The sequence below is a fragment of the Haematobia irritans genome, chromosome 4 (genome assembly GCF_050003625.1).
Source record: "Haematobia irritans isolate KBUSLIRL chromosome 4, ASM5000362v1, whole genome shotgun sequence".
NCBI classification, from domain to species: Eukaryota; Metazoa; Arthropoda; class Insecta; order Diptera; family Muscidae; genus Haematobia; species Haematobia irritans.
In genome coordinates this window covers 158,894,475-158,912,703 of record NC_134400.1, presented here as the reverse complement: position 1 = coordinate 158,912,703, position 18,229 = coordinate 158,894,475, and the positions used below count along the sequence as shown (strand labels likewise).

At 33.6% G+C, this 18,229-nt stretch overlaps 2 protein-coding genes and 1 long non-coding RNA gene across 3 annotated transcripts; all 3 read right to left on the bottom strand.

The window, feature by feature from the left end:
- Positions 1-3,146: 3,146 nt before the first annotated feature.
- Positions 3,147-3,829, bottom strand: LOC142235055 (uncharacterized). Its single transcript, XM_075306286.1, has 2 exons — positions 3,497-3,829; positions 3,147-3,421 (listed from the first exon to the last, which is right to left on the bottom strand). Exons 1-2 carry the CDS (start codon positions 3,774-3,776, stop codon positions 3,375-3,377), a joined length of 327 nt encoding a protein of 108 aa, XP_075162401.1. The 5' UTR covers positions 3,777-3,829; the 3' UTR covers positions 3,147-3,374.
- A 10,367-nt stretch (positions 3,830-14,196) lies between these two features.
- On the bottom strand, positions 14,197-14,994 carry ND-13B (NADH dehydrogenase (ubiquinone) subunit ND-13B). The gene is made up of 3 exons (XM_075306294.1): positions 14,834-14,994; positions 14,498-14,659; positions 14,197-14,448 (listed from the first exon to the last, which is right to left on the bottom strand). The coding sequence occupies exons 1-3, from the start codon at positions 14,852-14,854 to the stop codon at positions 14,257-14,259; spliced, it is 375 nt and encodes a 124-aa protein (XP_075162409.1). The 5' UTR covers positions 14,855-14,994; the 3' UTR covers positions 14,197-14,256.
- Positions 14,995-16,322: 1,328 nt separating this feature from the next.
- Positions 16,323-17,654, bottom strand: LOC142235193 (uncharacterized). Its single transcript, XR_012721824.1, has 3 exons — positions 17,101-17,654; positions 16,932-17,036; positions 16,323-16,866 (listed from the first exon to the last, which is right to left on the bottom strand). It is a non-coding gene; the product is annotated as an uncharacterized LOC142235193 (long non-coding RNA).
- Between the last annotated feature and the right edge of the window lie 575 nt (positions 17,655-18,229).

Genomic DNA, 18,229 nt, shown 5'->3' with positions numbered 1-18,229 from the left:
GTAATAGGTACATGCCTATATGTACCTAGAATGAAAAAATGAACAAACATTACTTTTTAAGCACATCCACACCCTCAAAAAAAATCGCTTCTGTAACATATACTCCCAAACATATTTTGCTTCAAGCATATAAATTTTTGGGTATTGCCCAAACATTTATATGTTTGATTTCTTCCAATATATAATATGTTTGAAAGCATATTGGTCTAAACAACATAATATGTTTGGGTAGTCTAAGTTCCAAACATTTTGTATTTTTCCATCCAAATTCAATAATGTTGTCTTCCAAAAAACTATATGTTCTTATGTGAACATATAATATGTTTGGAAACATTTTGAACCCAAAAATATTATATGCTTAGAAGAATTTTCTCCCAAAGAAGATTCTGCTCAAATTTTTTTCTGCCTAATTGTATATTCCCTCACATTTTTCTCACTTTTTCTGTAATACAAACATTTTAGAAGAAATTATTATATTTTATAATTTTTTTTTAATTTTACCTTTTGCCGGACGGGGATTCGAACATCAGACCACACAGTTTGTAAGCCAGCACACTAACCACTGGCCTACGTAGCTGTTATGGTCATCAAGAGATAATTATCGTTATAAGTTATATTTATATAGCATAGCTTGCGGCGCCCACGAGCCGATGCAAACATAACATTGTTTAACAACATAACATTGTTAAACATACATTTGTTGGCAGCGTGGAGCAGTGGTTGGTCGTCCGCCTTGCGTGACAGGGGACCTGGGTTCGATCCCTGCTTTGACCAACACTATTTTTTTTTTTAATATATATTTTTTAACATATATTCCAGATACGTTCGGAAGTTCCCGAAAAGGTGTTCAGCATTACATACTATTATATTAAATTTTTACTACGAAATTGTAAAGTGTGTTTTATAAAAGACTTAAAGTCAGAAAAGAAAAGTGCTTGATATAAACGAAATGGACTGAGTTCAAATCAAATATTATTTTTTTATTGCAACAATAAAAATTGTGTAACAAATAAAGGTTTTTGTATACAAGTTTAAAATTTTCGAAGAAATTCAAAAACACTTACAAAAGAAGAACGTGAAGTCGAGTATATATAAATATTTTTCCATCGAATCCTAAGGTTAACGATAACCATTCAAAAGCACATTATATTTAAATTCTAAACAGTAATTTTAAAACAGCACATAAATTTATTTCGGTGTGAACAATTGTTTGCTAGCATGTAACACCATTAATTTAGAAATGCAAATAAATATGAATTTTTTTTAAGGAATAATTTTGTACTTAATTTAATTCTTAAGGCCGGTATAAATTGGCATTATCACATTAAAATGGCCATGTGTTTAATATTGTGTTTAAAATTTTGAGTTCCAAACATATAATGTTTATACCCAAACATATGAAAAACAGTCTTTTTCGTCCGTGCAGAGAAAATCAGCATATTCTTCCACTTCGAACGAGTCTTAGGTAATGTAATACTTTGCCGCTTCAAGGTAAGTACTATGTTCATTTTTGAACTTGAAAATCAGCTTGTTTTCAGAAATATAAAATGTTTTGCATTCAATGGTTTGGGTCGTTTGACTCCATAATTGGGCAAGACTTGATGAAAATATAATAATCTTCATATGTATATATTTTTGTACTTTTAATTTAGTGTTTTGGTGGAAAACCCAAACATGCTCACCTTTAAGTCTAAAATTAAAAGTTGGTCAATATAGTTGAGCCAAAATTAATAGAAAAAGAGTGATAAATTAATCAAGTATATACCACAGTAAGTTCGGCCGGGCCGAATCTTAAATACCCACCACCATGATTTCCAATTTCAGGCAAATTAGACAAAAACTAGGCATTCTATAAGTCCAAGAACTACAATCTGGAGATCGGTCTATATGGGTGCTATATCAAAACATGGGCCGATACTCACCGTTTTTGACACATGGTTCTAAAATACGTCTAGATTTCCAATTTCAGGCAAATTGGATAAAAACTACGGTTTCTATAAGCCCAAGAAGTAAAATCGGGATATCGTTCCATATGATAGCTATACCAAAACATGGACCAATAATCACCATTTTTGACACACCTCTTAATGGTCCTAAAATACGTCTAGATTTCCAATTTCAGGCAAATTGGACAAAAACTACGGTTTCTATAAGCCCAAGAAGTAAAATCGGGATATCGTTCCATATGATAGCTATACCAAAACATGGACCAATAATCACTATTTTTGACACACCTCTGTATTGTCCTAAAATACCTCTAGATTTCCAATTTCAGGCAAATTGGACAAAAACTACGGTTTCTATAAGCCCAAGAAATAAAATCGGAAGATCGGTCTAAATGGGGGCTATACCAAAACATGGACCGATACTCACCATTTTTGGTACACCTCTTTATGGTCCTAAAATACCTCTAGATTTCCAATTTCAGGCAAATTGGATAAAAACTACGGTTTCTATAAGCCCAAGAAGTAAAATCGGGATATCGGTCTATATGGGGGCTACCAAAACATGGACCGACACACTTCTTTATGGTCCTAAAATACCTTTAGATTTCCAATTTGCCTGAAATAGGATAAAAACTATGGTTTCTATAAGCCCAGGACTTCAAATCGGGAGGTCGGTTTATATGGGGACTATATCAAAACCTGGACCGATATAGCTCATCTTCGAACTTGACCTGCCTGTAGACAAAAGACGAGTTTGTGCCAAATTTCAGCACGATTGCTTCATTATTGAAGACTGTAGCGCGATTACAACAGACAGACAGACGGACATGGTTATATCGTCTTAGAATTTCTCCCTGATCAAGAATATATATACTTTGTATAGTCGGAAATCGATATACCCCCGTCACCATTTTTATACCCCCGTCACCATTCTATGGTGATGGGTATAAAAAGGGGTTCAAACTAGTTTTTGGAAGCTCGTTCGAATATATGTACATATATTCATTACCCATAAAACTGCAGAAACAACTAACCTTTTAACCTAACCTAACTTTTTCTTTTAAACATATACCGTTTGTATTTTTTATTTGATCGTCAATTCAAAGTGATTCCATTTATTTTAAGTACGATTGTTAAATGCAGTCGACGAGGGTGAAGCTTTAATCAAAATAGATTATCTGACAAAAATGAAACAAGCGAAACGTTTAATGGCAGTTTATTTCAAATTCTGTGATTATATGATATGGGCAATTTACTACACATTTCTTCGAACATAGTTTGCAGTTATGTGTAATGCAATCTATTGCTTTTATGTAGAGATAACAAGAAAATTTATTGTAAACAATTAGAAAAAAAAATAAAATCTCAATTACCATGATGATAGAACAACTCGAAATTAGGTTACCTTCTCCATTGTTAATAATTTAATCATGTAAATTGTATTTGAACACCCAATTTCCAATCTGTTCCAGGACCTTAAGTGAGCAGAATTTATTTGCGTTTTTTATAATCATGATGTATATGCAAAGTTCCGGAATATCGATTTTTACCATTCTGTAACGAGTTCGAACGGTGCATAACCCTGGCCGTACCATCGATTTGAGTTCTGCCATCGGGACTACGATATAAATTGGCAATTGCTTCCAAGGCTAATTCAGTTTCGTCTTCATTGTCATCATGTTCTGCCGATAATCGCAAATCTATCTGACGTTTCTCTCGCCATGTGCCCACATGAGTATTACGTTGAACTGGTGAAGTTTCTATCACCATTACTAAAGCCATCATTAATAATAATGCTATTGACATAAGTTTACCCCTTCGGAAAACCATTTTCAAGCGGTCTGTATTGTATATTTAAAATCTGAATTGAAACTGAATTAAGAATTCCTATATCAGTAAATATAATTAATATACATATAAGCTAATGATGTGTTTAAGTGATAAGAAAATACTTATATTGTTCTGCTTCAAGTTCATGAGATGAAAACGTTCAACCACTAACGAATTAAAGGAACTCTACACTGAAAAAAAGCATACTCGGTTCCAAAGATTTTGTCTTTACTTTAAAAAAATATGGTATTGATTCCGAGCCAAAGAAGCGGAGAATACAAGTAAGGATACTTTTAAGACACAATTCTCTTTTAAATTTAGGTTTTGTGTACTTGCTTCTAGGAAGCAAATTTTAATTTTTCGCTTTCTCAGCTTTTTTTCTTCATATGCTATCAAAGTCCTTTAAAAACGAGTTAACGGCAACTTTGTTTTCCAAATTAGGACTCGACTTCCAGTAGAAATTATGCTATGTTTGAAGTAAAAAACGTCTTTAAAATAAACTTTTGAAAAACATGTCCTATATTTGAACGAGTTTTTGCTTTGTAGTCAAGATGCAAAAAGACAACAAATTTAAAGACAATTTCATTAAATTTAAAGAATTTTTCTGAATTATTAAAGTCAAGTTGACCTTAGCCTATACATTTTTTCTTTCATGTTAAGATACCCATTTTTAAGTCAAATCACTTAATTATAAGGACAATACGACTTCATTGAAAAGTTTATCGACATTTGCACAAGAAAAATAACTTTTTTTTAGAGAAATGCGTCTTCTATGCTAAGCAAAATTTGTATTCGTATTTTAAAGACATGAAATCTTTGACCTCACGACAATATTTTTTCAGTGTATGTGGAAAAAATACTTTGAACACATGTTAGGTTAGGTTAGGTTAGGTTAAAGTGGCAGCCCGATTAAGATTCAGGCTCACTTAGACTATTCAGTCCATTGTGATACCACATTAACTAAAAGTACCTATTACATATGGGCACTTCTAGTTTTAACCGCTGAACCTTCTTGATTATTTTTCTTTGTTGAACCAACCAGATTGTTCCAAAAACAGTAGCAGACTGCTTAAGTTAACGTTTTCCAGATCCGCCAGTAATCTGAAGCTATATGCTCCTAAAAGTTGCTTGCGCTTTACACAAAATGCAGGACACTCACACAAGAGGTGTTTAATTGATTCTTTTTCCCCCGCATCATGACAGCTCATACAATAGTCATTATACTTCGCGCCAATAGTTTTTGCAAAATCGCCTATCAGGCAGCGACCCGTTATAGCAGATATCAGGAGTGATATCTGACGTCTCGAGAACATTAGCATATCTAGTGTGCGGTTTAAGTTGAAATGGGGCCATATTTGCTTGGTGTCGTTACAACCCTTGCAATTCTCCCATCGAACATTTGCCATCATAACAGCCTTCTCACACATGAACACATGTTAAGCGTAAATTTAAACTTTAGTTAGTGGTGAAGATGGCTTATTTATTTTGGAACAGCAGACATCCTGCTGAAAAGTCAGTAGTTTGCTGAAATTTCCTGTTGATTCGAATAAAATTATAAATTCAATCCGGTTTATAGTTTTCGGAACAACATCTCGGAGGGAAAGTCTTTTTTTATTTAACATAACAGCTTTGTAGTATATACAAGATATAGATGCCTCAGTGTCTTATAGACCTTGTTGAGGCTAGTTGGCAAGGTAAATTCAAAGCTCAATAAATAACATAAGTCTTGAAAATGAACATAAAATTAATAAGCAAAAACTAGGTAAATACAATAATTTCGGATGTGTATGTATGACATATGTAATGAAAGTTATATAGTTATATACAGATTATTATGGCAAAAGTTCTTCTATATTTTCAATTAGGTGCGTTTTAATTAAACTTTTGAATACAGAAATCGTACTAATGTTTTTCAAATTATTCGGTAGTAGTTCCCCGCTTTGCTTTTGTAGTTCCCCGTCAGCTTTTCATGTGACACCAAGAACACACTCCTTGATCAACATAAATAAATATATGGCTCAACAAATATTAACATAACATCTGCATACACTAATGGCGTTTTCTTTTCATGTAAAAAATGCGCACTTTTTTTGCATTTTACCCGGAAAATGTACTTTTTAGGTTCTGTTCTAAAAAAACAGGCAAAAGTGCGAAAAGGCTTTGAATTCTATTGTGAAAATAGCGCCACGCATAGAGGCAAATTACGGGCATTTTCAACACTGCCAACAAAAGAGAGTGCTGCGATTGCCCTGCCTCCTTCTTTGAATTCTTTTCTGCCCGCTGAAATGATAGCATTTTTTTTAGGTTGCTGGTAACATTTTAAAAATGCGCATTCTGTACAGACAAAATGAAGGCAAAGCACTTTTTTCAGAAAAGAAAACACCATAAGTTACTCACGATTGCAACTTGAGCAAAGAATTATTTACCACAAATTTGAAAAAAATCTACGAAGTTAAAAAAAAAACATTTTGAACAGTTTGATCAAATTTGGTTTTTAATATAATATATAAAAATTTTTTGGTGTATGCGAATATAGATAAAATAGTCATTTGTCCAAAAGTATTTATTAATAAATATAAAATAAAACAAGTATATACTGCCGTAAGTTCGACCAGGCCGAATACCCACCACCATGAATCAAATATTAGGGTTTCCTTTGAAATTTCGGGGGGGTTTGAGGACAAATCAAACAGAGCAGTTCAGCCAATACACTTCCCGGAGATAAATTTAAAGATTTTACCTACACTCATAGAAGAAAGTCTGCTAAAAACAGCAGTCGATGTCTGCTGTTATATTTTTGTAAAGGGTGATTCTTTTGAGGTTAGGATTTTCATGCATTAGTATTTGACAGATCACGTGGGATTTCAGACATGGTGTCAAAGAGAAAGATGCTCAGTATGCTTTGACATTTCATCATGAATAGACTTACTAACGAGCCACAACGTCGAATTTTCAGTGAATGGGCCCTAGAAAAGTTGGCAGAAAATCCGCTTTTTTATCGACAAATTTTGTTCAGCGATGAGGCTCATTTCTGGTTGAATGGCTACGTAAATAAGCAAAATTGCCGCATTTGGAGTGAAGAGCAACCAGAAGCCGTTCAAGAACTGCCCATGCATCCCGAAAAATGCACTGTTTGGTGTGGTTTGTACGCTGGTGGAATCATTGGACCGTATTTTTTCAAAGATGCTGTTGGACGCAACGTTACGGTGAATGGCGATCGCTATCGTTCGATGCTAACAAACTTTTTGTTGCCAAAAATGGAAGAACTGAACTTGGTTGACATGTGGTTTCAACAAGATGGCGCTACATGCCACACAGCTCGCGATTCTATGGCCATTTTGAGGGAAAACTTCGGAGAACAATTCATCTCAAGAAATGGACCGGTAAGTTGGCCACCAAGATCATGCGATTTGACGCCTTTAGACTATTTTTTGTGGGGCTACGTCAAGTCTAAAGTCTACAGAAATAAGCCAGCAACTATTCCAGCTTTGGAAGACAACATTTCCGAAGAAATTCGGGCTATTCCGGCCGAAATGCTCGAAAAAGTTGCCCAAAATTGGACTTTCCGAATGGACCACCTAAGACGCAGCCGCGGTCAACATTTAAATGAAATTATCTTCAAAAAGTAAATGTCATGGACCAATCTAACGTTTCAAATAAAGAACCGATGAGATTTTGCAAATTTTATGCGTTTTTTTTAAAAAAAAAGTTATCAAGCTCTTAACAAATCACCCTTTACTTCAGGGCGTATTGAACAACAATTTATAAAATTTTTAGGTTATACAATTTTCCCCAAAGCCTATTTAAGAACCAGAAGTAGGTTTTGGTATATTTTTCCACTGTAATATACTTACAAGCTCCTAAATACGATCAGCAAACATTTTGTTTGCTGTTATGCCTCAATTCGATAAATATTCAGATTTTTGGTCAAATACTATAGATATTCATAAAATATTGAGTTAATTATGTTAGGATAGCTCCTAAGTTGACATTTTTATTTGTTTTAGCCAAAATAAAACATGTTTTAGTGTAATCGAGCTTCAAAAATAGCAGGAAATGTTTGCTATTTCAGCAAACAATGACTACTGTCCCTTTTTCAGCAGACTTTCTGCTGTTTTAGCAGACTTTTCTGCTGTCCCTACTAACAAATTTTTTTGGGTGTATGAAGACTACATCAGATTCTGGATTTCTAAGAACCATTTTTGTTTTAGAGGAATCATTAACATCTCTTGTAAGTGTGCAAGAAAATTATAAAATAACGTCTTGATTTGAAATCTTAAATCTGTAGATTTTCACCCGAGAAGTAAAATCTGGAAATTTTACATTGAACTTCAAGCAATTTTCATGATCGGTGCGCCTTCTATACCCTCACGAAGTGAAATTTCAAGCAAATCGGATAAAACTACGGTTTCTAGAAACGCAAGGAGTTAAATCGGAAAATCGTTCTTATGGGGTCTATACTAAAACACTGACCGATACTAACCATTTTCGGCGTATCTCTTTATGATCCAAAAATAATTCTAGATTTCGAATTTCATAAAAATTGGATAAAAACTACGGTTTTTATAATCCCAAGAAATAAAATCCGGAGATCGGTCATTATTGGGGATATACCAAAACATGAACCAATACACACCTCTTTATTGTCATAAAATACTTCTAGATTTCCAATTTCAGGCAAATTGGTTAAAAACTACAGTTTCTATAAGTCCAAGAAGTAAAATCGGGAGATTGGTCTATATGGGGGATATACCAAAACATGGACCGATACTCACCATTTCCGGCACACCTCTTTATGGTCCAAAAATACCTCCAGATTTCCAATTTCAGGCAAATTGGATAAAAACTTCGGATTCGGATGAACCGATACTCCCCATTTTCGACACCCCTATTATCGGATAGTAAATAAAGTTTCTAGAAGCCCAAGAATTAAAATCTGGAGATCGGTCTATATGGGGGCTATACCAAAACATGGACCGATACTCACCATTTCCGGTACACCTCTTTATGGTCCAAAAATACCTCCAGATTTCTAATTTCAGGCAAATTGGGTAAAAACTACGGTTTCTACAAGCACGAGAAGTAAAATCTGAAGATCGGTCTATATGGGGGCTATACCAAAACATGGACCGATACTCCCCATTTTCGACACCCCTATTATCGGATAGTAAATACAGTTTCTAGAAGCCCAAGAATTAAAATCTGGAGATCGGTCTATATGGGGGCTATACCAAAACATGGACCGATACTCTCCATTTTTGGCACACCTCTTTATAGTCCTAAAATACCTCTAGATTTCCAATTTCAGACGAATTGCATAAAAACTACAGTTTCTATAAGCTCAAGACCCCAAATCGGGAGTTCGGTTTATATGGGGACTATACCAAAACCTGGACCGATATAGCCCATCTTCGAACTTGACCTGCCTGCAGACAAAAGACGAGTTTGTGTCCTTTTTTTCGAATTCAGGGCCTGTTCGAAACCGAAACTTTTTTCTATTATTGGTAAAAATTTGACGTAAATCGAGGTGAGTATAATTTCACTAGCCCAGGGGGTTAGTAAGAAATTTTACATTTCTTGAAAATTCTTGACATTTACTATATCATAACAAACAAAAAGTAGTTTTATTTGTTAAAGAAATGAGTACACCAAATTAGCAATTGTTCTTCACCATAGTAAATTGATATCTCACCATAGTAAAAAGTTTCGGTTTTGAACAGGCCCTGAATTCGAAAAAAAATTTTAAAAAAATTTTATGGAACAGTTTTTGAGATATCCCATTATTATTAGTTTTTCGCTCTTTTTTTACTAAACAAATTATATCTCGGATTAGAAATGTCCGATTATATCGCTGTTGGTGCTTAAATGAAAGGTATCGAAATGAGCAACTCACCCACACAAAAATGTATTTTGGTGTGGCCGAGTGGCATTTTTGTGTGGGTGAGTTGCTCAATTTGCATGATTTGACATTGGATTTGTTCACTCAATTAATTATAAATTTTCATTTTTTCGGTCGTTTTTCTTCTAGTTGGTCTTATTACTTAAGATAGAGTATAATATATACGACCATGAAGAGAAAAACATTGTTTTCAATGGTTGGACTTTTCCGGCGGAAAAGGGTCACTGTAAAACATGATTTTTTTTTTAATTTGCACTTTTTGCATCAATATTTTTTGAACCACTTAACCCTTTCACTACCGATGTCCACCTGGGAGGATAGGACTTTGAACGTCAATTATAAATTATCCTTGTATGCTTTATTTAAAAATTTTGTTGGAGTATGTTAAGGGGGTCCTTCTAATATTAACTTACCAGTTTTATATAGTCGAACATGTGTTTCGTCAATTTTATGCAAGTTTTTTTCTATGGAAAAAGTGAAATCCGCATTTTTTGTCATTTCTGATATTGCCCTTGAGCAATTAAGGTGACCTATTTATAGTATGCACTTGTTGATTTTTTCTGTATGAGAGGAATTGTTATTTAACTAAAAGGGCATAAAAAATTGAAAATTGGGTGTACGGTATATACAAGGTAAGTCGATTAAGTCATGTCCTCTATAGTGGACATCGGTAGCCAAAGGTTGCAAAATTTATAAAACCGTTTGAATAGTATTATACTAAAAATGTTATATGCAAGTACAAAATTCGAAATTATTATAAAAAAGAGATTGCATGGGGCTCTGTAAATCCCATAGCAGCTGGAAAAATATTTTCACGACTTTGAGATTTGAAGGAACTCGACACAATTTTAGTAAAAATAATTCAAACACTGAAAAGACTAAATTTTCTAGCTAACCGGTTCGTAAAATAAAAAGATATTCATCCTATGTGTATCCTAAATACAAAATTCAAACCTTAAGGAGTTTTAATAAAGGATTTAAAACCCAATTTGCGTTTTTGAACTCGTAAACCAGAACTCGGATAAAAAAGTTATCAAAACTAAGCTTTCGATTATTCAGGAAACAAGCAATTCTATCGATGGTTACATATCAGATCGTGTATTATAGTCACGCTTAAAGGGATGGGACTCAAGTAAATGCTGAATAACATAGCACAAAACATAAAATGTTTATTATAAATGAAAATTTGGGAAACATGGATACATTTTAGAAGTCAGGTTATGAAGTCAGCCTATTAGCTCCTATAGGTATTTTGAAAAATATTTCCAAAAATATTGTTTTTGACAATGTTACTTATTTTCCAAACAATATCTACATACTATTATTTTCCAAAATACATATCATACCAAAATACATGCAAAAAAACAAAATTTTTAACAGAATTGAAGGTCAAATATTAAAATGTTTTTAAGTATATTTAGGTGAATTGACTCCTTTGAATACCAATGTCCACCTAGGAGGACATTTTTACATAATTGTACTTCCAAAATTTGTTGTTTTGTACTCTATATCAATAGAATACACTAGTTCTAAAGAAAAAATAATTTTGCAATGGCTACTTTTAATTCGGTAGTGAAAGGGTTAAATTATCACAGATCCAATTACACACGATTATTTTTTCATTTAAGTATCAACAACCATATAATCGGACATTTTTAACTCGAGATATAATTTGTTTATAAGTCGCATCTTATCAAATGTAAATGGAAAAAATTGTAAACTAGTGTAATTAAGAAGCATCCTTGTGAAGCATTTCGGAAATACACTGGAAGGCACACAAACTCCTTTTCTGAATTTAGTTAATATTCCATATGAATATTCCAAAAATACAATGTAAATAAAATGGAATAATCCATATCATCCAGATTTCTAGGTATTGCAAATGGTCAAAAATAAATGCAACATTAAAAAATTCTTGTTATTCATTTTTTTTTTGCTGTAATCACTACAATTATTTGTTGTCCAAGCAACAAACTTTGTCAATAATTTATCGACATACAAATGTTATGCATAATCAAAAACTACTAATTGTTTTTGAGTGTTGAATGTCAGCAGTAATTCTATTATCAGATAGACCGGTATTAATTTATAAGTTTATTCGGATCAAAATTTCAAAAAACTACTGGCTTTCAGCAATATATCTGCTATTCCAAAAAATCAGATTGTTTGCTGTTTCAGCAGTATTTTGTTTGCTGAAAAACAGCAGAAAGTGTTTGTTATTAATAGCAGAAAAATTTTTTTATTTATTTATTACTTAACTTATTATAATTATAAATTGTAATAAACTTATTTATAAGGACACTATCAACAAGAGTCCATCGGCCTAAGTGTATAGAAGGGTAATTGATGTACCTTATCTTTGGAGGGAAGATTTCGATATCTACCAAAACCCCAATAATTCTACCAATCTACCAAACAGTAAAAAATCTACCAGTTTTTGTAGAATTCTACCAACTGTGGCCACCGTAATTCTACTCCCAATATTTACCGGAACTGAAAGGTTTTATTTATAATACATGAGTTTCTATAGCATTCGCCTATGCGACAAGAAACCCGACTACGACAAGGGAATTGCCTCAGGGAGGGGTGATATCGCCTTTACTCTGGCTACTCGTAGTAGATGAGATTCTTACTGTTCTGCACAACAAAGGGATAAAAACAGTGGCGTATGCGGATGATATTGTCATAATGGCATCAGGCAAATTTCTGGACACGATATCGGATATAATGAGTGAGGTCCTACAAATTTTATCCCACTGGACAAGGCGGTGCGGATTGGGTGTTAACCCAAAGAAAACGGAGCTAGTGCTCTTCACTAGGGGGAGAAAAATTACCAGGTATAAGGACCCAAATTTCAAGGGACGAGATTGAGTCTTTCGAAATTGGCTAAGTACTTAGGAGTTGTCCTGGACTCCAGACTAAACTGGCTGGAGAATACGGCAGTTAAACTGAACAAGACCTACGCGGCACTGTATGCGTGTCAAAGACTGGTTGAGGGACGTTGGGGAATGAAGCCCTCCCTCTTTCACATAATATCACTCTGTGCTGGGTACCTGGACATTATGGAATAATGGGAAATGAGGAGGCGGATGTGTTGGCTAAGGAAGGCGTACGCGGGAGGAATAACATCGTTTGAGATGGCTTCCCCCGCTATCTTTATATACTGACAGGATCAATGTCAGATACGATGATTTATGGAGGGAACGTTGAACTTCCTCTGCGACCTGCGAGCAAACCAAACTGATATGGGATGATCTGAGAGTATTGATAAGCATCATAACAAAACACTACACCCTTGGAAAACACATGGTAAGGATTGGCTTAATGACTGACGATATTTGTAGATGGTGTCTGGACCCAGAGGCAACAGAAAGCTCCTACCATTTTCTATGCCAGTGTCCAGCATTATCCTTTAGAAAAAAACAAGATACTGGGCTCCTTTTTCTTTCAGGATACAACGGATGTACGGAACTGCAACATGAAGGATATACTTGCCTTCATCACGGCCTCGGGATTGAAGACCTAGGAAACCTTTCTTTGGAACTCGCCTGCAAACTCAAATGATTGATGAGGACGAATAGGAACAACTATGAGAAAACACAATGAATCAACATGGTCTAAGTGGGAGCCAGCCCACGGCTGGTCTCATCCTCCATAACCTAACCTAACCATATATGAGTTTTAATAAACAAATTATGTTATTTAAATATAGTGAATTTTTGTGATTTTTGGAACCCAGCAGATTACAGAAAAGTTCAAAACAGAATTCAGGATAACAAATGTTCATTTTCGTGGATTTGTCCTGAATAGTGGAAATTGTACTGAAGTCTTTCTTATAACTAATTACTGGTCTGGCGAACAATAATTTTAATCCTTTTTGTTTCAGCAAAACAAAAATTATTATTTTTTTTAATCGAGTTTAAAAAATAGAAGACAGTGTTAGCTTTCAGCAAACCGTGAGTGTATATTCATTGGGTGTATATTCCTACCCTCTAATATTTGTATATGCTTATATTGCGATTAGCATGAAACATTCATATTGTTTTGAGCAAATACAAAATATTCGCAATTTTTTTTAATTGTTAGAATAGGCACTAAAATACCTTTTTTGTTTGTTTCATTCAAACTAAAAATATAGCAGATGTCTATTTTGTAAAGTTTGTTAGTTTTTTTATAATAAACTCACAATAGAAAACTTTGTAAAAAACTCGTTGTTTCCATAAATCGCATTAGTATTGATAAGAAATCGTTTTGCTTACAATAGTTTTCTTTCTAATGTGCTCCTGTACCAATTCCTGATTTAGATTCTTGATCATAAAAAGGCAACAATATCATAGTATAAATGTAAATATTTCTGCAGGTCGTCGAATAATTGATGAACATGGTTCTCATACGTTCATTAGTTGTAACCATGCCATCCGTCTGTGAATCGTACCCTGTACCGCCACGCAATAGTAACGCACTGTGCTACTGAAGGCCCATAGAAAATTTACATACTATTTGTGACAGAAAAACAAAACATTTATCAGATTACAATCATATCATTTAACTATATATTTGAAATTAAAGCGACAATGTAAATTAAATCTTTGGCTCACTGATCTGGGCTGGTGGCCAATCCCACTGTTTAGCCGGTGCTTCTTGGACCAATTTTTCCCAGGGCTTCCAGCCCAACATTTTGCGAGCCAAAACCAGTTCGTTTTCAGCTTGAGCAATTAACTCTTCAACTTGACCGCATCCAATAGCCTTTTCAAGAGCTGGGATATCCTTGATCTGCAAATATTTATTATTTAATTGCCACAACTGATATTTGAAGACTTACAGTTTCTACTGCTTTCGAGCGCTGCTTAACAATCTCTTCGGTGTGTTTTCGATATGCAGCTTCTTGTGGCATTTTGGCCACAGCTCTCAAAATTTTACCATATAGAGCCCCAAGAGTGTGATGGGGATTTGTGGCCACGGCCAATCCTGTTAAACCGGTGCTCTAAAATATAAGGTTAGAATAAACACATTCAATCGGATATCACTAGTATTTATTGGGAGACAAAAAGTAGTTCTATGACATAACATTAGAAATATGAAGTCCTATACAAGTATTTGGCATCAATTTTCCTTATTTTGGCATACATCTGTTCACCGGTCTAGTATAACAACTTACGGCTTTCAATACTCTCGACATTTTTATGAAGTAGTAGATAAATATCTTCAATTTATTTCGAAGAATATTTCAGACCCAAATCCAATCTAAAATGTTTTCTGAATTTGACAGTTTACAACATCTGTGAAATAAAAATCTTATGTTATTATGATTATTCATTGACTACGTTTCGTAACGTGTGAAGACTGGTGATATGGGCCGTTCAGGTCTATATCGGCTGTTGTACAACGTTTAAATGATTTGTCAAACTACACAATACCCAATAAACACAGGATGAGCGTTTTTCAAATGCAACAACTTTTCAGTTTGAGGGTAAATATAATTTTCAACATAAATTCAACTTGACTTGAAATAGCTCATCTTCAATACATCTTCAAATTGTTTGAGAATTACTTCCAATTTGCCAAAATGTTGACGAAATCTTTGAAAAGGTGTTGAAGATAAAGGCCGGTACTCTGTTCGGTTTTCGCGTTGAAACTCCATACAAAACAAAAAAATGCGAAAAATTTGCGAAATTTTTTCCATTTGTGATACTTTGTTTTTTCGTGTTGAAAAACTGACGTTTATAGCACGGCGCCATTTGCAATGTGAATTAAGAAATAATTTATTTATTAAAAACTATTTGTGCGGGTATATAAATCAAACACGGACCATATTTTTGTTCCGAAACTAAACAAAGGATCAAAGGAATAGCAGATCAATTGCCCAAGGAAAAATAAAATGTTATTTTGTAAAAACAAGCAACACCACCAACTTAATCCAATATCGCTCCCTGTAAAATAGCGCTCCAAGCTACCTAAACAAACGCCGCTTTCTATGTGCGAAATAATGGTTTCCATAAAAATTTTTCGCAAGAATGAACATAGTACCGGCCTTAAAGTGTTGATTTAATTTTTCATATTGACGTACCAATTATTATAAACTATTTGAAGCAGTTCCAGTTAATTGTCCACCATTTTTTTCGTCGATCAGCTTTTTAATGTTTTCAAAAACGTAGAATCCATAATTTTAGTTTTCTGCAAAGAGATATACATTTAGTGATTTCCTTAAAGTTTTATTTCATTTTTTATTTTCACTTACCTATTTTATAAACTATTTGGTTAAAAAATTTTCCATTTTTTTATTTCTTGCAATTGACCACGAACTTCGTTGCACAAATAAGCCCAATAAACACAAACGTTTGAAAAATGCTAAATTTCAACAATTTTTCAAACATTTTTTCAAAGGATTAGGGTAATATTCAAGTTGAGAAATTGTTGAGAAAATCGCGTTCTCAACAAAAAACTGACATTACCCTCAACAGTGAAATTCAACACATTAGCAATAATATCTCAAGTGTTATCCTCAAATTGAAATGCATCGCTACTCAATAATTTGTCAAACAATTTTCGATGCGAGTCAAATTCAAAATTAACATCGTTGCAAATACTTTTCAACCTAAATTTGTATGAATGATATCCCCACTTCAAATTGAAAGTCAAAGCCAAAATTCTATGAATTTTGTATAATTTATTCATTTTCATCAAAATAAAATATATAATAATACACTACACTGCATAATACACTACAATACCAATTGATAAATAATAATCTTATTAAACATATCAACAAATAAGAACAAAAAAAAAAAACAAACAACAAAACTTTAAATATCTTAAACATTATTAGTAACACTTTTTCATTGATAATTCGATTTCCTTCTTTTTGGTGTCATAAAACAGCATTAAAATTTATTAACATGGGGGCAATTTGAAATTAGGAACGTACTGGACCGCGTGTTAGAATTGATTTCCAGCAGAAGGAATTCACAAAATATCCATTTTAAACTGATAATAACATATGAATTAAACTGACGATGTGATGCACATTTTCATCCAGAAGTTATTGATTTCAACAAGTTTTTGTTTTTAACAATTTTAATTGGTTGCACTTGTAATGTTTCTGGAAACTTTTTCTTGTCGATAAGCCACTCATTTTTCATTGGTCAGCTTCTTAATGTTTGCAAGAATGTAGCATCCAAAGATTTTAGTTTTCTGCAAAGAGATTTAAATTTAGTGACTTCTCTAAAGTGTTGATTTAATTTTTCATATTGACGTACCAATTATTATAAACTATTTGAAGCAGTTCCAGTTAATTGTCCACCATTTTTCATCGGCCAGCTTTTTAATGTTTTCAAGAACGTAGAATCCATAATTTTAGTTTTCTGCAAAGAGATATACATTTAGTGACTTCCTTAAAGTTTTATTTCATTTCTTATTTTCACTTACCTATTTTTATAAACTATTTGGTTATTTGTCTAAAATTTTCCATTTTTTTTTTAATTTCTTGCAATTGACCACGAACTTCGTTGCACAAATAAGTATTGAAAACCACATGTTTTTTTCGTTGCATTTTAGGGTAGTGTTTTGTCAAAGTTTTCTCATATTATCTTCAACACCTTTTCAAAGATTTTGTCAACATTTTGGCAAATTGGAAGTAATACGCAAACAATTTGAAGATGTATTGAAGATGAGCTATTTCAAGTCAAGTTGAATTTATGTTAAAAATTATATTTACCCTCAAACTGAAAAGTTGTTGCATTTGAAAAACGCTCATCCTGTGTTTATTGGGAGTATTGAAAACCACATGGTTTTTTCGTTGCATTTTAGGGTAGTGTTTTGTCAAAGTTTTCTCATATTATCTTCAACGCCTTTTCAAAGATTTCGTCAACATTTTGGCAAATTGGAAGTAATTCGCAAACAATTTGAAGATGTATTGAAGATGAGCTATTTCAAGTCAAGTTGAATTTATGTTGAAAATTATATTTACCCTCAAACTGAAAAGTTGTTGCATTTGAAAAACGCTCATCCTGTGTTTATTATATATAATAATTTTGTAATTTATGCGCTTTACAGACTATCAGTTATTCCGGACGACAGTGCTCGTGTCGAACATATCCCATATATTGTACACATATAAGTTAAGTCCGAAGGCATAATCGATACTGCTGCATGTTTATGGGATCGATAACACATTTACCGATTATTTAGTCATCGCCGACAAGTCGTATCGATCCGACAATATGTAATGCGCTTTACAGACTATCAGTTATTCCGGACGGAATGTCGGTGTTTGTAAAGAATCTTACAGTGTGTCGGATCGATACGACTTGTCGGCGATGACTAAATAATCGGTAAATGTGTTCTCGATCCCATAAACATGCAGCTGTATCGATTATGCCTTCGGACTTAACTTATAATGTGCACAATATATGGGATATGTTCGACACGAACACTGTCGTCCGGAATAACTGATAGTCTGTAAAGCGCATAAGACTCTTTACAAACACCGACATTCCGTCCGGAATAACTGATAATATGTAAAGCGCATTATGCGTCGTCCACAGTATAAGTTTTT

Coding starts and splice junctions, on each gene's coding strand:
- LOC142235055 (XM_075306286.1), bottom strand. CDS start 3,776: ATGGTTTTCCGAAGGGGTAAACTTATGTCAATAGCATTATTATTAATG. Junction 3,422..3,496: donor TTCGAACTCGTTACAGAATG/GTAAAAATCGAT, acceptor TGCTCACTTAAG/GTCCTGGAACAGATTGGAAA.
- ND-13B (XM_075306294.1), bottom strand. CDS start 14,854: ATGTCGAGAGTATTGAAAGCC. Junction 14,660..14,833: donor TGTCGAGAGTATTGAAAGCC/GTAAGTTGTTAT, acceptor CTTATATTTTAG/AGCACCGGTTTAACAGGATT. Junction 14,449..14,497: donor GCTCGAAAGCAGTAGAAACT/GTAAGTCTTCAA, acceptor AAATATTTGCAG/ATCAAGGATATCCCAGCTCT.